The sequence below is a fragment of the Pseudorca crassidens genome, chromosome 5, assembly GCF_039906515.1.
Source record: "Pseudorca crassidens isolate mPseCra1 chromosome 5, mPseCra1.hap1, whole genome shotgun sequence".
Lineage (NCBI taxonomy): Eukaryota > Metazoa > Chordata > Mammalia > Artiodactyla > Delphinidae > Pseudorca > Pseudorca crassidens.
The window spans coordinates 9,490,613-9,515,052 of record NC_090300.1 but is presented as its reverse complement, the minus strand read 5'-3'; the positions used below and the strand labels follow the sequence as shown (position 1 = coordinate 9,515,052).

The window sequence follows — 24,440 nt, the reverse complement described above, 5'->3', positions numbered from 1 at the left end:
AGCGGGAGGGGGAGGGGTGTGTGTGAGAGAGAGAGAGAGAGAGAAACTCTTCTCAGTCATTTCAAATCAGTCTGCAATAAATGGTAATACATTTTCTAGACAATCTGAGTGTTTTATGAGTATACAAACTTGGCCACTTATGTTGGGCTGATTTGCAAAGTTAGGCATTAGGTCATATCCTGCGGCTACTGTTTAAAAGTATAAAAATCATATGGCTGGCTAAGATGACAAGTTTCTTGTGGCAAACTATTTGACTAGACTCTCTGGGCCAAGAAGAGATGAACTATAGTATTTTGACTCTTCATGAAAATATCCAGTCTGCTGACTGCCAATAAGGAGAAGCAAGAGTGGGTGCAGCAAAATATTATGTTAATTGTTAAACCTGCATAATGACAAAGCACCGCTTGACAAAACTGATTGGCTCCCATCCTGGGAAGATTTGAGACCACAGATATAGCAGAGAACCAGTTTGAGCTTTCGGCTCAGATTTTCAAAACCAAATCCCATTCAGTGTTGTGTGGTTTCTATGTTTCTACGTGGGTTGCTGTCTCATTAATTGATGCCATTTGCCCTTGTTTTGTTTTATAGATTAAAGTAAGAACCACTAATGTCTAAATGCCGGCATCAAATGAAAACAGCAGTCTCTCTTTGTTGTCTTACGTCACTCAGAAATAGAAATTTATACTATCTCGTAATAACCTATAATGGAATATAGAATGTAAAAAAGAAATATATATATGCATAACTGAATCACTTTGCTGTACACCTGAAACTAACACAACATTGTAAATCAACTATATTTCAATAAAAATTTAAAAGAAAAACAGAAAAAAGATTCCCAACAAAAAAATAAAATAATACATTAAAAAATAGAAATATATCATTATCCTAGGAAGTCCAGCCATAGAAGAAATTTGAGTTTTTGCTAATTCAACCTTTTGATAAAGAGGCATGATTTCTAATTAAATCCATATTATTCTGTACTTCCATATTCTTTTGAGTTTTCTTTATAATTGTGTACTCTAAAAGTTAAATATTTTTTATGCTTTTCTAAATTATTGTTCTGGATTTTATAAAGTAATAAAAATACAACAAAATACAAGAAATAGAAAGAGTGTCTTTGTGGAATACACAAAGGATATATTAAATGTTTATTTAATCAGATATTTATTTTCAATAATTTATGAAATCAATAAATATTTTACCATGGAAACATTCCTCTAGTACTACTCTGAAAATGCTACTGTTTTAAGAAATATGAGTTGGATTAGAGAAATAAAAATTCCTTTTACTGCATATAACAAATATTACAATAGAGAACAGACTTGTGGTTGCCAAGGGGGAGAGGGGTTGAGGAGGGATGGACTGGGAATTAGGACTAGCAGATGCAAGTGATTACATACAGAATGGATAAACAACAAAGTCCTACTGTACAGCACAGGGAACTATATTCCATATCCTGAGATAAACCATAATGGAAAAGATTATTAAAACACACATATATATATATTATATATATATATATACATGAATAACTAAAGCACTTTGCTGTAAGCACAAATTAACAGAACATTGTAAATCAACTATACGTTACTAAAAGAATATATATTACAGACACAGCTAAGAGTAATGGTGACTGAGCAACTGACTTAAAAACATTTACTTCTCAATGCTTTTTAAACCATGAAGATAGCTAGTTCGTGTTACTTAAAATAAACTGAAAATTAAAGATAAATATTCTCTAGCCCAAGCCAAAACAGAAAACAAAAAACTCTAACTTAGGAAACCATTGCAAATCAACAAAATTAGACTTGCAAACATTCTAGTAAAACATGTGCTGAACTATTTTTTTACAGCAGCACTGAATATTCATTGAATTATCATTCATATGATTTTAATTTCTACCATAACTGCATTAAGAATGGGAAAACGTTAATATAAATAAGCAAACAATAGATCATAAACTACTCTTTGGAATGAAGAAGGCAAAAGCACGATACTAAGAACAATATAGTAAAAATTATCAACCAGACTTTGAGCACTGTTTGGGGAGCGTCTTTTATCTGATGGAGCAGATTGAGCCAAAGATAGGCATGACAAGTCAATGAGACCCAAATGTAAACGATAAAACCATGGACAAAAGCCTTGAAGGAAAACGCTTTTCCCTTGGAGGGATGATTTGTGCTGACCTCCAGGTGTAATATTATGTGCACTGATGAGCTGATCAACAGAACAGAACTTCTAGCCAGCTGTAATCAAGAGTGATTGATGGCTGGGACAAAAAAGTTGATTACCATGACAAGTTTGCTGATGCAGAGAAAATAAGCCTCTGCTTGGGAAATGGATAAAACCTGCTCAGAGACTACCTCCTGAAACCTTATTATATAGGAATCTAAGAGAAGGCTTAAAGTTGCATGAACGGACCTGATATCCCAATAAACCTGATAAGAATAAATTTGCCATGCATCCATCTTCAGATACTTCTCGGTACAGAATTTAAAAGTACATGTAGGCCCAATAAAAAGTAAACCGCATGCTCTCAATGTTATGTGTGTGATTATCTCTCCGCCTCTCAAAGTATGCCTGTGAATCGCACGTGGACACAGAAAATTAAACTTTCACAGCCCTCCACGGCTCCCTCCGCACAAGGAATGGGTTCCCCAAAGGACTGCAACCTTTACCACTTTCAGATTCAATTTACATCAAAACATAGATTTGGAGGGAGACAATGGATCCCAGAGGCAGTGTTTTGCATTGAAAATGAGGTTTGGCAGGCTTGAAAAAGGTGAATACGGGCCAGGATGCAGGGTGTAAGTACAGTGTTCTAAAATAGTACAGTAGCTAGATTATGCAGAGATCCATAGACTATGAATAAATGTACCCATCTTTTCAAGTTCTGGCTTGAACGTCATACTCTAGTAATGCAACCCAAATGTAGTGTGCAATTTATAGCATGCCTGGTACAATGTCATTCTCCTTAAATCCATGATAAAACCAAATAGCCACTCCTCAACGAGTCATCCTAAGAAACGTAGTGGGAAGAAGGTAAAATGAATGGGTAGGTTCATTTCACCTATAGAGAGATCTGTGGCCATGGGGATACTCGAGAAAGTATATTTCATCACAATTACTCTAGCTAATTAATACAGAGAATAGGACTCAGCAGAAGAGATAACAACAAATAACTGTAAAAGGAAAGAAAGGATATAAAGATCGTAAAACCCAAAATGACTTAAGAATAAAATCATAGGAATTACCTTTCTCTCCAATTCCTTTGCTCCTCTGCCCCTCTACTGTCCTAAATTTCCAGGGCTATGGCGAAAGTGGTGATTTATGAAATGCTGAAATAAATTATAGTGAAATGTAATAAAAAGGGCAAGGGGCCTGATAAACAGTGACTACAATGAATGGAAAGGGATGAACAAATTTGATTTTTGAGACTTTTTATTAGTGGTGATGATTAATGCAGTTGCTACTTTTAGTTTCTATAAGCTCATTAGTGCCTATTAATACTTTGAGAAATGTATATGGTAGCAGAAAGAGATACAAAACAAATGATGACATTTATATGAGATATGTACGTCAAGCGATTTATGGGCAACTGGGCTACATCAAGGTTTTTATTCCATGGCTAATAAAGACTTCATCAGTCACAAAGTGATGAAGCGGCTGGTGTGCCCCAAAATCTTCAGGGTATAATCATAAAGTTAAAATGGGGGAATTTGGACGATACTGATTTTTTTTTGCAAATAACCTGAAATTCAGAGGTTGCTACAAGGCAAGCTTTCCAAATCACAAGAACCAGCTTCTAAGGCTGTGCTCAAATCTAATTCCACTTATTCATTTCCTCTTCAAGTCATGTGAATTTCCATTTCTCAGGTTTTAGGGAAGTAGTTGCTTAGGATACGAATCCTGCTTTGTAGAGGGATCAGGCACTGGCGAAAAGGCAACCTAAAATTTCATTTTTTTCAAAATGTAGAAGTTATTCTAAATGCTCTTAATGAAGCTGCAACTTAAGACCATCTTAGAGAATCCCGTTTCTACCTTCGTTTTCTTGTTAAGGTGATTTAAAAAAAAAAATGTGTCTGGTCTTAAGCACTTCATCCATTTATTTATTCAACATTTATTGAGTGATACCTAAGACTTGTAGAGCTTTCCTGACATTAATAGGTTTCTTGTCTCATCTTTGGGGACACGTGGACGATTTTAGTTGATTTAATTGGAATCATACCCTCCCCATCACATTCTGTCCTTTGATGCTTTGCACATGCTTAACCCTCTTCTCAAATTCTGCATTCAATAGGTGGCATTTGATGAAACAGACTTGGCGGAGATTGTCTACTGCCCCCCTGCCCCGCCCCCTTCAAAACTTACTACAAGAGCGCTGCCTTTGAGGCGTTCTCAATTTTGAAATATGTTTCTAGGTTCTAGCGATCTATACTACTGGCAGTCTAGCAAGGAGTTTAGTACTGGTATCAACCTTAACGTCTCCATTGTGTGTAGAACTTCAGTGACCAGTTGTCCTAGCTGAAAACTGTCAGCTGATACCAATGCAAGTCTCAGAATTAATTTCCCTTAGGAAAGGTCACGTGATACGTTAAGTAAAAACACTAAGTTGGGACTTAGGAGCCTGGTTTTCAGTCCTCTTATCTGTTGCAACAGCTTAGAGACCTTGAAAAAGTCAACTCAATATTCTGGCCTTTGGTTTTTCCAACTGTACAATCTATAAAATGGACAGAATGATTTCTTATACTTCTCTAAGTCCTAACTTACAACAATTCTCTGAGGGGCTCACAGTATTCCACAGAAATACAAGTACCTCTCTGATTATTGGAGGTTATTGTACACATCTACTTGTCATAGCTAAAATCAACTTTCTCTTCCTATACTTTCAAAGTCAAATTTTCCACATCTAGGAGAATTTGATAGAAAAGTGAGTTTTATTAATTTGTTTTTCCTTGTTTATCAAGAAAAGAAGTCCAGAGAAATATGGACCCTTTTATAATGATTTCTCTTTTTTCTCAGTCCCATACCCTTCATTCCATCCACAGATGAAACTCTGGAATATCAAAGTCAATTCAGAGTCCCGAAATGACCCAATATTGAAGTTTTATTTTTAAAAGCCTGCCAAAGAAACACACTGCTTCAATAGATTCCTGTGCTCTTAACGGCTCATTTTCTCCTGAAATCTCGAACAGCCAGACTCAGTATCTCTTGTTTGGTCTTTCTGTTCAAGTTTTCCTTTCTGAGAATTTCTGACAGAGCCTCGGGCTCTATTCAAGAAGTAGAAGCCAGTGAAACTGAGGGATGAAATGGCCCAAACGCACACTCAGAGGACGTGCTCCAGACCCAACTCCTCACACAGGGACGACCTGGCAGCCCAACTCAAGCTCATCAGGTCCCAGATATAACTCCTTTGGCAGGGAAGCTGAATAGCCCTGTCCTAGAACTGTTTTTGAAGAAGAAAAAGCACCCAGTGGGAAAGCCATGATGCTCAGGCCAATGCTCTAAATAGCTCTGTGAGTCCTGGAGACATGGAAGGGACACAGTCTTATGAAAGAGCTGTTTCAAAGCTGCCTGAAAATTTAATTTATAACTGGGTTTCTCTGAAGTTCCTTTGGGACTTAGCAGCAGCAGCAATAGACTTAAAGAGGCTGAGAGTTTTTAATAAATGCAGCTTTGCCAGGGACAAGTGGTTCCTGCTGTTTTTAAAAGGTAAAAGGTAAAGATTTACCAGGAGTGGGCACCTCAGATCTTAACACAAAGATACACTAAGATGCACAAAGATGCTTTCAACTTATAGATCCCTATAAGGACTTTTTTTTTAAAAAGAGAGATATTTTCAAACTTCTGTATTTCTTAAGAAGCAATTTAACATTTGAAGAATGAAACAATTGTAACTTCATTTTTAGCCCACAAAGTAAAAATGACCTTTCTGTTTCATTCACTATAGAATTTATAATCTAATTGTTTACATGTTGTAGTTTATAATCCTTACAACGTGGCTGTAAGGAATGGCTAGTTATTTTAAATGAGATGATTCTGGAACCTGTAAGTTCAATGAAGAGCCCAAGGACACACAGCCAATTAAGAGAAGACAAATGTAGACGATAGGATGTCAAATTCCTGATCGGTTGTTTTTCCTACCATTGCACTGGGCTTCCCTGATGCTGTTTTCAGGTCCGGGGTTTGATGTGTATCCCCCATGCATAGATCTGTATTAACCTTCCTCCTAGGATATGCAATAAAATGCTAAAATCTGAATGAGACAAAAATAATATCTATGAACTTTCCTGGGCGTGTCTCAGACTGAAGACACGGCCAGAAAGAGGCCAGAAATACTTAGAAAAACGCAACTGAGATCTTCAAAATATAATTTTTAATTTGGGATAAAACGTGCAGTTTGAAAACCATAATAGGATAGTAGATGCAACCATCCTTTTTCCTTTAAGAAACTTAAGCACGGGGGCTTTCCTGGTGGCGCAGTGGTTGAGAGTCCGCCTGCCGATGCAGGGGACGCGGGTTTGTGCCCCGGTCCGGGAAGATCCCACATGCCGCGAAGCGGCTGGGCCCCGTGAGCCATGGCCGCTGAGCCTGCGAGTCCGGAGTCTGTGCTCCGCAACGGGAGAGGCCGCAACAGTTAGAGGCCCGCGTACCGCAAAAAAAAAAAAAAAAAAAAATGTGTCTTAAGATATGATGTTAACGAAAGTGTAATTATCTAAGTTTGGTCATTTGGTAGGAAGAAATATTCCTATTAGCATCTTCATCATTATATTGCCACATTTGGTAATGGAAGTTTTGACAGAGATATGAATTAAATTCAGATTTATTGCTTCATTTCACTACATATCTGGTTTCTAAAGTGCAGAACAATAATGATTTCTATTTTATAATACCATTGGAAAATGTAAATATCAATTATATTGGTGATGGTCCCAAGGATTCCCTTTGGAGGGGTCTGAGATCTGTAAGTAATGTTATCTTCTTTCTCTCTTTTTGTTTTTTCATAAATTTACTTATTTTATTTATTTATTTTTGTCTGTGTTGGGTCTTCGTTGCTGCGCGCGCGCTTTCTCTAGTTGCGGCGAGCCGGGGCTACTCTTCCTTGTGGTGCGCTGGCTCCTCATTGCAGTGGCTTCTCTTGTTGCGGAGTGCGGGCTCTAGGCGTGTGGGCTTCAGTAGTTGTGGCACGTGGGCTCAGTAGTTGTGCCTTGCGGGCTATAGAGCACAGGCTCAGTAGCTGTGGCGCATGGGCTTAGTTGCTCCGCGGCATGTGGGATCTTCCCAGAAGAGGGCTCGAACCCGTGTCCCCTGCATTGGCAGGTGGATTCTTAACCACTGCGCCACCAGGGAAGCCCTAATGTTATCTTCTAATGAGGTTGCTTTTCCTCTGGTTCATAACAGTCACCTGAAATAATTAATGCTTGGCCATTCTGAGTGATAAAGGATTTGTTGTTACTGTATTATAGTTCAGTAGTTTGCATTTATCTTTAAATTTTCACCATGTTTATGACTGAACTGTGTGAGTGAACAGGAGTGATGCCGTTTGGGAGGACTTGTCAGTCATTGTGGCGGAGCCTAGCCCGCAGTGAGGGTGACCTCCACAGCAGCTCTGACTGCCCTGGGTTAGTTCATGGGGGAAGGAGCCCTCAGGCTTTCTCTTTGGGGCAGCTGGACTGGGCAGGAAACACACAGGATGCCATCCATGCCATTGTTGTCGCAGCTGCTGGATCTCTGGATGGACTTGCTGCCCTACCTGGACCAGGTGAAGCAGAAACAGCCTGGAAGTGGACTCCGACGCTGTGTGGCTAGCCTCTGGCTAGGTGGCCTGCTATAAGCCTCCTACACTCTCTACACTTCAGTTTCCACTGCGAAATTAGCAAAAGTTTCCTTCCATCATTAACATATCATGAAATGTTCTTTTGGGGATATTAACCAGAGTGATGATCAGATACCACAATTTTATGATCCCTCAGTTTTGGGGCCTGAGACCTTATTTCTCATTCTATAAACAGTCATTGAGTAATTAATCATTTTCTACCTCAATAATTTTACACATGTGCTGGCCTTGCTGTAAGTTGTCTTTCAAAGGCACACTTACTAACTGGTCCAGGCCAATGGTAATTTATGCTGATCTTAAGATGCTGATAAAATAATTGGACAAATTACAACCTTTCATTCTTTAATTGGAAGCTTTCTGCATAACCTCATGTGTGTTTCATATAAATGTCAAAAAGAATTTTTTTTTCCCCCAAAGAAAAAGCCTGCACCAGGAGAAGGCAATCTGATTTAAAGTGCATACAATATAATGTGCCACTTAGAAAGATATCTGCAGGGCTAAAAATGGAAAAAGTACTGTACAGGAAACGGGTATGGCATACCACCAAACTACAGACTTTATAATACGAAGGGTTAAAAAAATAAATAAAAGCTTAGAGGGAAAGGAAATTGAATTTTCATGATGCAGAGATGAAAAGAACTAGAAGCTATTATTTTCATTGGAAGGGGAAGAAGCTTTGAAATGTAAAAAGGTTCACAAGGCAAAAATACTTTCCTACGTGATAGAGGATTCAACCAAGCATACAAGTGAATTACAGTGTTACTTTTCCAGATTCTAGGTTTAAGAATGGAAATAGCAAGATAAATTCCAGATTTACCTGGAAAGAGCAAACAGACAGTTGTATTGGGATTTAAAGCTTTTTGGGAATACAATGCTCGATATCTATATCTATACATCTATATAAATATATATATACGTATATATACACATACATATGTATGTATACATATAAACACATACATATGTATGTATTTTCTTTTTTTATATATGAATGAATGAATGATAAATCCAATTGATCTTGGCATTCAGTACTAAATAGTTCGTGAAATTAGTATATATAGATATGACCAGTCAATAAATAAACAAATCTTATATTTTCAGCACATTAGTTCCCCTTTATTGACATAATAATGCTACGGAGATATTTAAAGTCTCTAAAGGAGTTTCTACTCCTGTATTTCAATTTTGCAATAATTATATTTTGTTTGTAAATCACAGTTAATATGTTGCTATGTCATTTATAAACTCAATAACATTGGGTCTTCCTATTAAAAAAACCCTGCAATTTAAAAAACTTGCACTGCATAGTGAATTTATATTCAAGGTTCAAGGAAAGGAAAAGGGCATTGAATTCATGTGTCCAGTTTATACAGACCGAAGATTTGGACTGGGGTAATTATCTGATAAATTCAGGTGGTCATGAAATTCAGTTCAAATGTAAGTCAGACATCCACGTGAGTACCTATGGTAGGCAGGATAATGATGTTTAAGTCCTAATCCCTGGAATCGATGGATATGTTACATTACGTGGCGTGACAAAGGAGATTAAATTAGCAGATGAAAGTAGGTTGCTGAACAGCTAAATTTAAAATAGAAAAGTTATGCTGGATTATCCAGGTGGGTCCATGGTGATCACAAAGGTCCTTCAATGTGGAAGAGGGAGGCAAAAGAGAGAGAGAGTAATTCCACATGCAAAGAACTCAACTGACCTCGTTGCCTTGAGGATGGGAGGGGGTCGCGAGCCAAGAGGGCAGCTTCTAGAAGCTAGAAAAGAAAGGCAAGGGGAGTTCCCTGGTGGTCCAGTGGTTAAGACTCCACACTGCCAATGCAGGGGGCCCGGGTTTGATCCCTGGTCAGGGAACTAAGATCTCGCATGCCGCAACTAAAGATCCCGCGTGCCGCAACTAAGACACAGCACAGCCAAATAAATAAAAAATAAAAAATATTAAAAAATAAAAAAGAAAGGCAAGGAACTGAAATCTCCCCCAGAGCCCCTGAAGGAACATCACCCTGCTAACACCTTGCTTTCAGCCATGTAAGACCCATTTCTGACTTCTCACCTCCAGAACTATAAACTAATAGAGCTGTGTTGTCTTAAACCACCAAATTTGTGGTAATCTGTTACAGCAACAATAAAAGGTTAACACAGTAACCATCTAATGAGTGGTCAAGTCTGCAATTGTTTAATTATGACCGAGAATGATTCTTGTCCATTCTCCAAATACCTTGGCCATTTTCCTTTTAAAGAAACCTGAGAACAAAGTTATAAAAATGAGAAGCAATTTCCCTAATAAATACATATTGATTCCTATATCACTTTGAAAATTCATTAGCAAATGAATACAAATACATTTTTAATCTCTTACTAAGAAATAAAATAAGATTACATTTTAGAAAAGAAATAGGCAAATCTTTATTTTACATTATGTTCTTTATGTTAATAATCATATATGGAAACATAGTGTGTTTCCTAAAGCATACCTGACAGTATTTCTAAAGTTTTAAATATGACTTTGATATCCATCTACAGGATTAGTAGAATCACCTGCCAAAAAAAAAGACCAATTGTGTCTTGAAGTGGTGAGTTACCCGTCACTGGGGATAATCAACGCAAAGACCTAGTCTAGATATAGCAAATGGTTTTCTTACATTTAGTGGGAGAGTGGGTTCAACGAGCTTGAAGTCTCTTTCTGGCTTCCAGTTTACAAGAAGTTTTCTTAATATAGAGAAAAACATTAGCAGTGAAATTGTTGGCAGAAGGGTTGATATTTGAAACAGCCCCTATTAGACGTAAGGAGCGGGAAACAGGGCTCCTCAGAGACTTTTGCAACATTATCTGATCAATACCAAAGTGAAATATCAATATGATTTAAGAAGAAAAGGAATAAAGAAGGACACACTTAACAATTATGGAACTATATGATTGTTTGCTGAGTATTTAAAAATGATCAAAATTGCAACTGTTGAGTTCAGAACTCTTATTTGCAAGTCAGGAAAACTGTTTTGTTTTTTTTTTTACACCAGCTGGAAGAGGTTATTATATAACATTCATCACTTGAAATATTTTTTAATAAATTAAACTATAGTAATTTTCTTAAAATTCAAATCGAATCAAGGTGCTCAGTATTCAAAAACAAACAACAAAACAAAACAAAAAGACAACACTTCAAATAAAATGCTGTATGTTTACTGTGTTTTTTTTACAGCAGCAAATGCCATTCAAGTGCTATGCAGGCAATCTATTCCTCTTTTTAAGCCAACAGAAGGAATGCTATAAAATTATCTGATGATTATACTAGTAGGTATGAGTTCATAAGACAGTAGCAATCCTTATACAAATGAAAGGCTCTCATGGAAGGAAAAAGCCACTTTATTTATGCCACATCTATTTCCTGTGCCTGATTATCTCATATGAAACCCTTATCATCAGATCAGCTAAGGGACACACTTGCCTAGGGTGATTAAATACTGGAAGGCCTAACATTCTCCAGAATCCAGAGCTGTTTGGTTATCTCCATACAGCATATCCGTTTAGGGCAAATAACATGGCACCCTGGAAAGGCCACTTTGATAGATGGGGTCCTCTGTTTACCAAGAATGTCAACAAGATGTTCAATTTTTATTCCTTCCAAACCAACGTCCCTTTTCTTTTCTGTATCTCAGGACCGACTACATTCCAAAGTAGGATGGGGACAGGCGGCAGTTTTCTTCATATTGACCACAAGCAAAATTAGCTTCTGTGATGAACCCAGAGTCCACACTGTCCCTTAGAAAAGGTATAAAAGATGAGGATCCCTCTCTGTGAATAACTTGCAAAGTGTCAGGTCTACACTGTCTTGCTCCTGTCATGTTCTCCACTTAACTTTTACTCATTAGGGGCTGGGGGCCTTTGAGGTCTTCAGAACCCCCTGTTAAAATGCTTATACTTCTAGGTCAGTGACTGGACGTCTGTAACACAAATACAATTAAAGACACCAGAGATCTGCAATTAGGGACCGTCAGGGCAGGCGAAGAGAATATACAAAGCCAAAACCTTGGCTTTGAAATATAATCTGGGACCTACCTTATTTCAGAGGTGTGATTTACTGAAAGCCTAGTTAGTCCTAAATTGTTACCATTCCCCAAAGGCAAAGTGTGTTACCTAAATTTAGCATTCCCAAGAGACTAAAAAATACCATTAAAGTGCAAGTATACCAGTTTGTTTAGGTGTGATTTTTTTTTATAGAAAACAACCAAACATAATATAATAAAGTCCAAACTTAAAACACATAAGGAGTTAAAATGTTACCTTTGCATTTTGACATGCTCAGTTATTGGAGAAAAATGTTTAAGAAATCTCTTCTGCAAGATTAGAACAGCAGAATACATTTTTTTCCAGTGAATACTAAGTGATAAACTTACATCAGAATTAAATCTCAGCTGGCAAATGTTGCATGATATGATTTGCTTTCTTCGATGAGGGAGAGGGACCCCGAAAGTATGATTTATTACAGCTTTCTGAATCGGGTCCATCTGTAATGAGAAAAAAAATACAACAAATAGAAATAAAGCTTGTCCGTTCCATTGGAATGTTGCCTATTTCATTAAAGAACCAATCTGTACAGCTTCAATCTACGGCTTACATTATAAAGAACATTTTTATTCCAAGAAATGGCATTTCTACTTTCTTGAAAAATAGACAACGAGCCCGCAGCGCAGTACGATAAGGAAATGATAAATGTACCCATTGGAGTCTGCATGCTAAACCGTTCTTCTCATTTAGGATCAACAATTGCCTCAGTTTGATAATCCTCAAATATAATTAAAGGTTTATCCAAACTCAAGTTTATTGTGAATGCCAGAAACCTTACACAGAAGTTAGTCTATGCCATTGCCCCCAACGGACTTCAAAATAGACTTAGTCAGATGAGCAGCTATGAAAATAACTTAAGCCCCATTATGGATAATTAACCTTATGCTATGTTTGGTATCTTTCTGCCTTAAGAGTGTGGTATAGATTTCCCCTGCTATCTGAAAGTAGAAGCCACTACCTTAGGGCACATCTTGCTAACGGCTGCACAATGTAAACCTAGATAAAGCACAGATGCACACAGACACAGTTCAAAGCCATGGCGGCTGGATGCTGAGTGTAGTTGCCTGGGGAGGGGATGGAGCTTAGAGATGCCAGCCTTGCTGCTCAGGGTTCATGCTGCCTCTGTAAGAGCTGCTGCAAAACAAAGGCCGAACATCACTTTCGCTGTTTGCCTTTTTGTGTAAAAATGAAAAACCTCTTTGGATTTCCTTTGGTTAGCAGAAACAGGTACTAATACAGATCTTTGGTCAAAGCGAGGTGACAGAAAGAGAATTTTGGAAAAGCAAGGGTTACCTGTACACAAATCCTGCTTTCTAAGTATTCAGACATGGAGCTATGGATTCTTTCAACAATCATTTACTGATCACCTAATACATACTGCTATCCTATGGACTTACTGCTTGAGGTTCAGAGAGTTTGGGCCAGATGTCAGTTACTTCTCTTCATCCCATTCCCAGGACAGGACAAGGGACACCCAAAACATAATGTCAGCAACCTAGCTCTGATAAAATTTCATGTCTCCTCACCAAGCTTTGTCCCAGGGTCCACATCAGTGATTCCCAACTGCTAGAGTCAGATACAAATTTTGATCTGCTTCTTAATACTTGTGCTACCTCTTTGCTCATCTGCATCTATCTCTTAAGGTTGTGATGAAGTTTACACATAATGATTCTTGAAATTACTGAGCACAGTACAGTGCCGGGCACATTAAGAAGTCAATAAGTGGTGCTGGGAAAACTGGACAGCTACATGTAAAAGAATGAAATTAGAACACTCCCTAACACCATACACAAAAATAAACTCAAAATGGATTAAAGACCTAAATGTAAGTCCAGACACTATAAAACTCTTAGAGGAAAACATAGGCAGAACACTCTATGACATAAATCACAGCAAGATCCTTTTAGACCCACCTCCTAGAGTAATGGAAATAAAAACAAAAATAAACAAGTGGGACCTAATTAAACTTAAAAGCTTTTGCACAGCAAAGGAAACCATAAACAAGGATAAAAGACAACCCTTAGAATGGGAGAAAATATTTTCAAACGAAGCAACTGATAAAAGATTAATCTCCAAAATATACAAACAGCTCATGCGGCTCAATATCAAAAAACCAAACAACCCAATCCAAAAATGGGCAGAAGACCTAAATAGACATTCCTCCAAAGATATACAGATGGCCAACAAACACATGAAAAGATGCTCAACATCACTAATTATTGGCGAAACGCCAATCAAAACTACAGTGAGGTATCACTTCACACCAGTCAGCATGGCCATCATCAAAAAATCTACGAACACTAAATGCTGGAGAGGGTGTGGAGAACAGGGAACCCGCATACACTGTTGATGTGAATGTAAATTGATACAGCCACTATGGAGAACAGTATGCAGGTTCCTTAGAAAACCAAAAATAGAACTACCATATGACCCAGCAATCCCACTACTGGGCATATACCCAGAGTAAACGATAATTCAAAAAGACACATGCAGCCCAATGTTCATTGCAGCACTATTTACAATAGCTAGAACATGGAAGCAACCTAAATGTCCATCAACAGAGGAATGGATAAAGATGTGGTGTATATATACAATGGAATACTACTCAGCCATGAAAAGTAACAAAATCGGGTCATTTGTTGAGACGTGGATGGACCTAGAGATGGTCATACAGAGTGAAGTTAAGTCAGAAAGAGAAAAACAAATATCGTATATTAACACATATATGTGGACTCTCAAATGGTATAGATGATCTTATTTGCAAAGCAGAAGTAGAGACACAGAGGTAGAGAACAAATGTATGGATACCAAGGGGGAAGGGGGGATGGTAGGAATTGGGAGATTGGGATTGACATATATACACTATTGATGCTATGTATAAAATAGACAGCTAATGAGAACAGACTGTATCACACAAGAACTCTACTCAATGCTTTGTGGTGATCTAAAGGGGAAGGAAATCCAAAAAAGAGGGGATATATGTATACATATAGCTGATTCACTTTGCCTTAGAGTAGAAGCTAACACAACATTGTAAAGCAGCTATACTCCCATAAAAATTAATTTAAAAAAAGAGTCAAGGGGCTTCCCTAGTGGCACAGTGGCTAAGAATCTGCCTGCCAATGCAGGGGACACAGGTTTGAGCCCAGGTCCGGGAGGATCCCACATGCCGTGGAGCAACTGGGCCCGTGCGCCACAACTACTGAGCCTGCGCTCTGGAGCCCATGAGCCACAACTACTGAGCCCGCGCGCCTAGAGCCCGTGCTCTGCAACAAGAGAAGCCAGCGCAATGAGAAGCCTGCGCACCGCAAGGAAGAGTAGCCCGCGCTCGCCGCAACTAGAGAAAGCCCGCGCGCAGCAACGAAGACCCAATGCAGCCCAAAAATTAATTAATTAATTAAACCTAACAAATAAATAAATAAATAAAAATAAAAATGAGTCAATAAATGTTGTCTATTACATTTTCCCTTTTGCACATCCCACGTGATGATCAAGGTTAACAGGTGCCTCACACTCCTGTGGTCTTTGTTGGCACACCTTCCATTTCTCACATGGCCAAGAAACATTTCAAAATCATCCCAATGTTGTACATACAGCCATCATTTTGTTGAATGCTTGTAGACTTTGGAACACTTAACTCTCATCAGATACAAACTTCTTATGAGAATCTTCCCAATGGGTTGAGCTAGCTCAGAAAAGATTTGGCATACACACAAAAGCTAAGAACGTGTCTGTGAAACGATGCTCTAATATTCAGCTTCTGGGATACATAATAGTTCAGTAATTAGCCTAAACCAGTCATTGATACATTCCACCTCCTTTTGTGTATTTCAAATCATCAGAACCAGCTAACTCATAAGCCCTCTTCACTGGTTAGGAGCAGTTGTCTACATTCACAACTCCTAAAAGGTTGTCTAGACACCCTTAGTGCACTGTTCTAAGTAATAACAGCAACAACATCAACAAGAGAATTAATAGCACTCAGCATTTATTAAGTGCCTCCATGTGGTAAGTACTGGGATGGGTGGTTTATATATTAAACAGTTATGATCAGGAAGAACTCATGGGTTCTCATTTTTATCTTCCGTCATCACTTTAAATTTTTTCTCATGTTAATCCCAGATTCTGGATGAAGCTCAACGGCCCCATGATTTTTCTGGTCACTTCCAGGAATTAACACATTCTAGGATCCCCTCCCTCCCCCTCCAATTCTACCATATTTTCTTTTTAACCAGTTTTATTTAAGTGTAATGGATGCACAATAAAATTCACCAATCTTAAGTGTACAATTTGATGAGATTTGACAAATAGATACAGCCTTAATAATTATCATATAGAATATTTCCATTACCCAGAAAGTTCCATCCTGCCCTCTGTGGTCCATTCCTACCTCCACCCAGCCTCTGCAAGCACTGGTCTGCTTTCTGTCACGATATTTTTCCATCTTCTCAAAGTTCATATACATGGAATTGTACAGTATGTGCTCTTTTGTGTCTGGCGTCTTTCATTCAGTATGATGCTTTTAAGATTCATCCATGTTGCTGCATCTATCAGTAGCTAATTCCTTTTTATTGCCGAGTAGTATTCCTTCATACGGATATACCCCAATGTGTTTATCCATTTGTTAGTTGATGGATATTTGAATTGTTTCCAGTAAATTCTATAACTTTTTCAAATCTTAACACATAATCTAAGCACATTCCTAAATTCAGTTCAGCATCTTAATCCAAGCGTTAAAAATTAACATAAAATTACAGTTTCTTTATCTTAGCTTGAACCTGCTCTAGAGGAATAGTGTGAAAGGTCAAAGGGCATGGTACAGAATTCTTCTCTATATACACTGCCAAGTCCCCCACCCCAGGTAAGTCAAACTTCCATCAACCTCACCTCACCCCTATTTCCTCAGAACCAAAATGGACAATGCATAGAACTTGAGAAACCCCTTGACCACACAGATGAGTGAATCTGGGAGGCTTTGAGAGCCCACTTTCTGCTTCCCAGGATCACTCTTATACGACTCTAAAAATGCCATCACAATGCTTCTGTGACAGCACAGAGAACACCGGGGCATAACTTCGCTTTCAGCCAACAGCCAGAGAAAAATTAAAAGCTGAAAGAGGTACTGATGTAGAGGTAGCTGTCTCATCATGTTCTGTTGTATCTGTTCTGTCTGCACAAACGGGGTCCATTTCTATTAGGGATCAGGTGAATTATGCCTATATTCCATTTAGGAACACTGAAGCCCCCTTATAATGACACTTTGAAATAAAAATGAATTACAGATTTATACTAAGGGCTCTCTGAAAATACACACTGTTGAGTTTTTATCATATTTTGCAAGTAACATATTATTTTGTCTTTCATTAACACTGGACACTTGCAGTGACCACATTCAATCCGGAAAAGAGTAGGAGGTATTTTGGAAGTAGACACTTCATACAAATGTGTCATATTCTCTAGATTTAATTCTTTTTTTTGAATTGAATGTTGTTCTGATCACTATTGCTATAAAATCAAATTTCCAAATGCTAGGTAATGCATTCTAATTCAGAGACCATTTTATTTCCCAGTATACTTTTAAAAAAGCACAACCGAATTATATTTTAATGATGGCTTCCACAAACATAGTTATACCACCAAAAGTAATTATATTTTATTCTTTTAGAAACCTAGTACAACAGAATGACAAAAGTTTAATGCCTTTATTAATGAAAGTAAGTCATAATCACCTCTGTAATATATATATCTCTAAATATATGTAAAACCACTTACAACAAGGAATTATAAAAGGGCAAAATCTAAATAATAACCAGTTCTGTTGTTAAATAGTTAATTAAATGATACCACATAGTATATAACTAAAAGTAGCATCTACTGTCACTCAGGGGAAACACACACAGCCACTTGGATCATTTTGTCCAAACACACTATTATTTACCATTATAATCAAACATTTTGTTCAAAAACAAAGTCATGTATGTTGGTTTTCTCCCCGTGAACCAACAGGTCTGATCTGTTAAAATAATCACACCTTATTGTGTGTATGCATATCATCATTAGGAATTTGTCTACAGAACCAGTCTGAAGAAATGCCAACGTGTGCAGGAAAGAGAAAAGGGATTCTTGGATCAAATAAGTTGTAGGAAATCTAGGTACCACAGCCTGGACATTCACAGTGCACATCAAATATTAAATTTGCTGAGATGTCTCACAATAAAAATATCTGCTTTAAATAATTTCTAAAATAATATAACCAAAGCTTTTGCTGTTTTCTTTGTTTTTAAATTTAGCATCTTTGTTCAATGCAGAGTTTAAAAAATAGTCATCTGGTAAAATAAAATCGTTATATGAATACGAATAAGATGCAATGCCTTCGTACAAAACGAAAGTCACTAAACTAAACGTGCAATACACAGAAATCAGAGCCAGACATTTCACTGAATCCATGCAGCCTTGAATTAAAAACAAAAAGAAATGGTAGAAGCTACATGGCATTTTAAGACACTTATTTAATTTCTAAAGTGGGAAATTTTGAAAGCTAAAATTTTCTAAATACATTATCCACCCCTCCCCAAACCAAAAAACAAAAGTGAAGAATGATACACTAGCTATTGATATGCTTACCCAAACTACAGAGTAAAATTCAATTTCAAACTCAGTCTATGGCCTTATTTAAAGCCAAATGAATAAGTTTTCCTTCATTTCAAGTTTAAGGGTCTTTGCATTTCTCTCCCAGGCCTAGCTTTTCCCTCATCTCCCCTCAGGGCTTTCTGCTAAATTGATTTGTAAATGAGTAACCAGTGCCACAGTTCTTCCCAGGGAAGTCAGCCACAGTTCTTTCCCTATATTCCCTTTCTTAGGATGCTGCTGTGTTTTCAGAGAGGACGAGGCTTAACCCTGAGTTTACATTTCCTGCTCCAAGAGACCTCTCCTCTTTCTGTTCCCATTAGTACTGTGGCTTTCAAATCAAAGAATAAGAACTTAAATGCCAGGAAGTTAGAAGTCCAGAAATATAAAGGTTGTCTCTTCGGGCTGGTATTTAGATCTAGGGAACAATGTCCAGTAACAATAATGCTAAAGGTTACCTTAAGGGCATTTACTGTGTTTGCAAGTATTATTTCTATCCTAACAACTTTCTGAGGAGGTCTCACTCCCCCTTTGCCTATCGCAGAACAGTAAGTGGCAGAGTCAACTAATACCCACAGCTTCCCACTCGGCACCCACCCCTACCTCCATCCAGTACCACGATGAAGCTCTGTGATATCCACTGTCGTGGATGTCTGTGACCATGAAATAACAAGTGACACTGAGTAATTTATTCCATCAACTATGAACTAGTAAAACTGGTGTTTATATGACATAACCACACCTTAGAAAACACGAATTTAAAAATTCCAATAATTGCACTCCAACAAATTTGTCCGTTTGAAAAAAATCGCAACTTTTGTCCTTTTAAAAAAAAACTTTTAAAAATGGGCATATAACTTACATACCAAAAAAGTGCATACATCTGAAGTGTATTAGTTGATTTTTTAAAACATGTGCACACTCCCATGGTATCACCATCCCCACTAAGATACAGAACATTTTCAGCATTTCTCTTCTACGAGATTCGGGTTGGAAGGGAGTTTAACAAGAATACCAATCACTCAAGACCAAGACGCAGCTCTGAGTGGAGCTCGGGGGATGTGGAACAGAAGGTACACGTGAAGTTTCATGGTTTCTTGGATTTTGTCGAGTAGCAAAGGACAAGCATGAGTGCTTTCAACAAAGGAATTCATTCAACTAGACGTAGGTTTTTCCCATCAATCTCATTAATCAGGTCAAGCCCAAATTTGCTAATTTGATACATTTAAGTAGGAAATACAACATGACTAAGTCACATAAGTACATTAAGGGCACAGCCGGTTTTTCAATGCACCAAGCTTTCCTTTACCTTCAAGTCTTTTGCACATTCCTCCTCCTCTGCCTTGAAAACTCTTTCCCCATGCTTTCTGGTCCATCTTTCCCTGGCTAATGCCTACCTACTTTTCAGGACTCCAATCAGAACTCATCTCTTCTTCTAGAATTCTTAGCTGACCTCCTTCAAATGGGTTAGATCCTCCAACTCACCCTGCAGGACACTCCATCGCACCATCTGAAGATCTCTCATCTCTTTTGTTTCACCCAAAAGAGGGAAGAGTCAAGGCAGGGCTGAATCCTTTTGTTGTTTGTACCCAGGAATCAGCAGAGTGTCTCCCACTTGGGCCAGGGCTCAACACATGACTGTTGAGTTGCTAAATAAATTGAATATTATTAAAGCCCAATAACAAAACTTAACATCAGTCTTGGAATGGTGTTAACAACAGCAGTGAGAAAACCTGGATTCACAAGGGAACCTTAGGCATGAGGGGTGAAGAGAGGTTGTTAGAAGCAAAAGCATGTGGATAAATGACTCCATGATACAATCGGAATATAGAAGCTCAGAGTAGAATCTACAACTGGAAGCCACCAAGCAGAATTTACGTGTATTCATCTATGAATTCATTTATAGACATAGTATCATCTAAGTAATGAGGCAATGGTTGATTGGCTCTCTTTATACTTTAGTGCCAATATCAGACCATTTTTCCACCAGGTCTCTTCCTAGACAAAGGCTAACAGACATACTGTTCTGATCAGTTCAAGAGAAGCTGATTTTGCTCAGGAAGCCAATGCTTGAACTTAAATGAGCAAAGCCATTCAGATGCTCTCCAAGTACCCAGGCCATGTCTAAATGGAAGAGACATTTCACTGTCAGTAGCTTTCTGCCATGGCTATTTTCCCTAATGTTCTATGAGAAGGCTAATAAAGTGAAACACAGTTCAAAGTAAAGAATAGATGAATCTTAGGGGGATCTTAAGACATTATTTTTCTTAGAATCGTTTATGTGCTCCAGCAAATTGCATTTAACCAATGTGTTGTGGTGCTGTCATGGAATGCCCACAGATAGCTGCACTCCAAGGTATTTTTTTCTTTTTTTGTCATTAAAAAAATTTTTTTATTGAAATATTTTTGATTTACAATGTTGTGTTACTTTCAGGTGTACAGCAAAGTGATTCAGTTATACATATATATACCTATTCTTTTTCATTATAGGTCACTACAAAATATTGAATGTAATTACCTGTGCTATATGGTAGGTCCTTGTTGTTTATCTATTTTATATATAGTAGTGTGTTCCTCCTAGTTTATCCCTCCACCCCCACTTCCCCTTTGGTAACCGTAAATTTGTTTTCTATGTCCGCGGGTCTATTTCTGTTTTGTAAATAAGTTCATTTGTATCATTTATTTTAAATTCATTAATGTACAGTTTTCCTCTGTACCTAATGCTGAGCGTGGACCTACCTAGAAAAGCTAACCATGACAGGAAACCAGATACATATGCATACACATATACATATACATATACGCCCCATATATATATATACACACACACACATATATGCATACACATATACATATATGCCATATATATATATATACACACACACACACACATATATATATATATTCTTTTTCAGATTCTTTTCCCTTATAGATTATTGCAAGATATTGAGTATAGTTCCTTGATTTTTAAGTGGATATGTGGAATCGTTACCGACACAATGTCTCAGTCATGGAAGTTTAATCCTGGCTCACCTTTAGACATCATCTATTTGTGGTATTTTCAGTGAGTAGGCACTATGTTTCACCCATCTTCTCACCTCCTGTGGTTCTCATTCCTTTTCCTGGAACCCAGTGGGTACTCAATATATATTGAAATTTTACTGAAATATCTCACTTTATCAATGAGAAAAGCTATACCAGGAGAGGGGAAAAGGTCAGAGGGAAAAAAGGAAGGAAAGAAAGTGACTTCATTCTATGTATGGGCTCCCTTTTTCTGCAATGAGATTTTTTTCTCTGGCCAAAAGAATATTAAGTGTCTTTAAGAGGGATGACTGTTGCCTGATCACACTAACACTACTCTGTAGAGAAGATACTAGTGCTTAATTTGGACACTTTAGAAACCTTGTTATCAGCATTACAGGTATGAAATTTAACTCAAATGCTTTGATCAGAATCCCGTTTCTGGTGGACTTAAACGGCAAAACCTCTTTGGAAGACAATGAATGCCTATGGGGCCTGCCTGAGCCAGGAGACAGGTTACCCAATGGTTGGTCAGCCTTGGTCTCCGAATAATGTCTAGGTAATTAAATCCAACAACTTCAGAGCTGGGATTCCATTTACAGAAAATGCCCCAGAAAGCATGGTGTTGTAGACTGAGCTGGAGGATAAATTCCAGAAATCCATCCTATTACCAGCTGTACCAGAAGTCCACAAACACATCTGGTTCCTCAGCAGGTCACCGAAATGTGAGCCAGGTGTTGAAACCTGCTGTATTCTGAGGTGAAAAGAAAGGTGAGGACAAAATACTTTTGTACATAAATCACTGATGGCTGAACTGAAAGGATTTTCTCTTAATCTAAAATTATGTCCTTTCCATTTTTCTGTGTTAAATTCCTTTCTTTTTCAAAATCATGGTGCTACTAGATAGATGGATAGATGGATGGAAGGATGGATGGATGAAAAGATGGTTGGATGGATGGATAGATGGATGGCTGGATGGATGGACAGATGGTTGGATGGATTATGGTCTAGCTTGAAATGATAACAAGGTGAAAGGACTATGTTGACCGGACTTTTAATACCCCCTTTTTAATATTTGAACCATGTATAAGTTTCCTAGGGCTACTAACCAACTTGGTGGCTTAAAGCAACAGAAATTTATTATCTCATAGTCTCGGAGGCTAGAAGTTCGAAATCAAGATGTTTGCAAACCATACTTACTTCCTCTGAAATCTGTAAGGAGAATTCTTCCTGCCTATCCCTAGCTTCTGGTATTTTTGCCAGCAATCTTTAGCAACCCTTAGCTTATAGACACATCTTTCTAATCCTCCATCTTCACGTCGCAAGCTTCCTGTGTGTGTCTATCTCTGTGTCCAAATTTCCACTTCTTATAAGGATACCAGTCATATGGGATTAGGGACCATTCTACTGAACTCATTTTAAGTTGATTATCTCTGTAAAGCGACCATTTCCAAGTAAGGTCACATTCTGATGTATTGGGGGTTAGGACTAGAACATACCTTTTTTGGGGGGACACAATTCAACCCATAAGAAATGGAATGGGGAATATAAAAATCTACAAACCACTGTGAAATTTTACTCAGGCACTAATTCTAGGACTTCTTGATTAAAGGAAAAATCAAAATCAGTTTTCTTGTTTTAGTGCCTAAAAGGGAAAGTTTGAACTAGCAATGGATCACTGAGACCATTCCTTGCCTGCCTTCTCTCTGATCAACTAAAGTGATCAACTTTAGCCTCAAAGAGTCTTGTCATCCCCAAGAGTCTGGGAAGAAGAAATATGTTTAAGAAATTGAAATATACATAGAGATGAGGCTCATGAAATTGAAAGAAGCAGAACTTTACTAGTGAGTCCTCAAATAAATTTTGATGAGGTACTTTTGAAATGTCACAAAGTGAAAAGTTATCATCTATAGAAAAATTAAACAATGGCATATTGGTATGAGCTATGTGAGCAATTATCCTGATTGTAATTGTTTGGTTAAATTAGAAAAAAACATAAATTTGGGGGTACATGTTTCTCATTGTGCCTTTTTTTCTTGCTCCTTTGCTTGTTTGTCTCTGTTTCATCAACCTTTAATGCCTTTGAGAACGTATAACGATGTGTGGGATGGTTCTTTTTAAACAAATTCCATCTCAATAGGTAATTAATATGATCTCTTCTAGCATGAAAATCCCAAGTGAACACATACATATGGAATTAGGCACATAAGAATATCCTTACTTGTCTTTACGTTTTGTTCAAAAATGCAAATACACATATATGTCTGTGCAGATGTCTGTGTGTGTATACACATGCATGCATATTATTTATGTACCAATTTATGTACCAGTATTTATCCACCAATTCCCTACATAAAATCTCTCACTCTTTTGAATTTGGCAGGATTCGATTTCTTTCGGTCTGTGTTTGGGCTAGACTTGATAGTTTCTTGAATTATTTGACTTCTCCTTGCACTGAAGTATTCATTCGCCAACTTACACACACATTTCCCCCACCTCCCCATAGGTGTCCCAGATGCCTATTTTTCTTAGCCATCAACTGGGAATGCAAGGCTTGAAGGGCATTTTACATTGGCAAACACTGCCTTCCAGGAACCAGCCCGGGCCCACGTGTCTGGATTCATTTCCATTCCTCCTTGTCTCCTTGTATTTCCTCCAGTATTACAGATTTGCTGGCAACTTCGTGTATAACCTGGTATGGTTTACTGTCTCCTTCTCTTTTGTAAGGTTCTTTCCTTTATCCAATCTTTATTACTTATTACATGTGTAATTCCTGCCTATCCCTCCTAATGTTCTTTTTCCAAGAGTAATCCCTGGGGTCTCTTGGTAGGCGGGGCTAAATACCCCTCCCCCCAGTCTTCACAACACCCTGTACATTCC

The 24,440-nt window shown here is 37.9% G+C and overlaps 1 protein-coding gene across 6 annotated transcripts in view; it reads right to left on the bottom strand.

Annotated features, from left to right (window-relative positions):
- ZNF385D (zinc finger protein 385D) overlaps positions 1–24,440 on the bottom strand; it is a 944,809-nt gene that overhangs the window by 122,590 nt on the left and 797,779 nt on the right. For 5 of the 6 annotated variants that reach the window (XM_067737373.1, XM_067737371.1, XM_067737370.1 and 2 more), the window contains one exon: positions 12,242–12,352. The exons of the other annotated variant lie outside the window; for it this stretch is intronic. In XM_067737373.1, the coding sequence (XP_067593474.1) occupies positions 12,242–12,352 (111 nt within the window). The remainder of the gene's footprint in view (positions 1–12,241; positions 12,353–24,440) is intronic. 6 annotated transcript variants of the gene reach the window in all.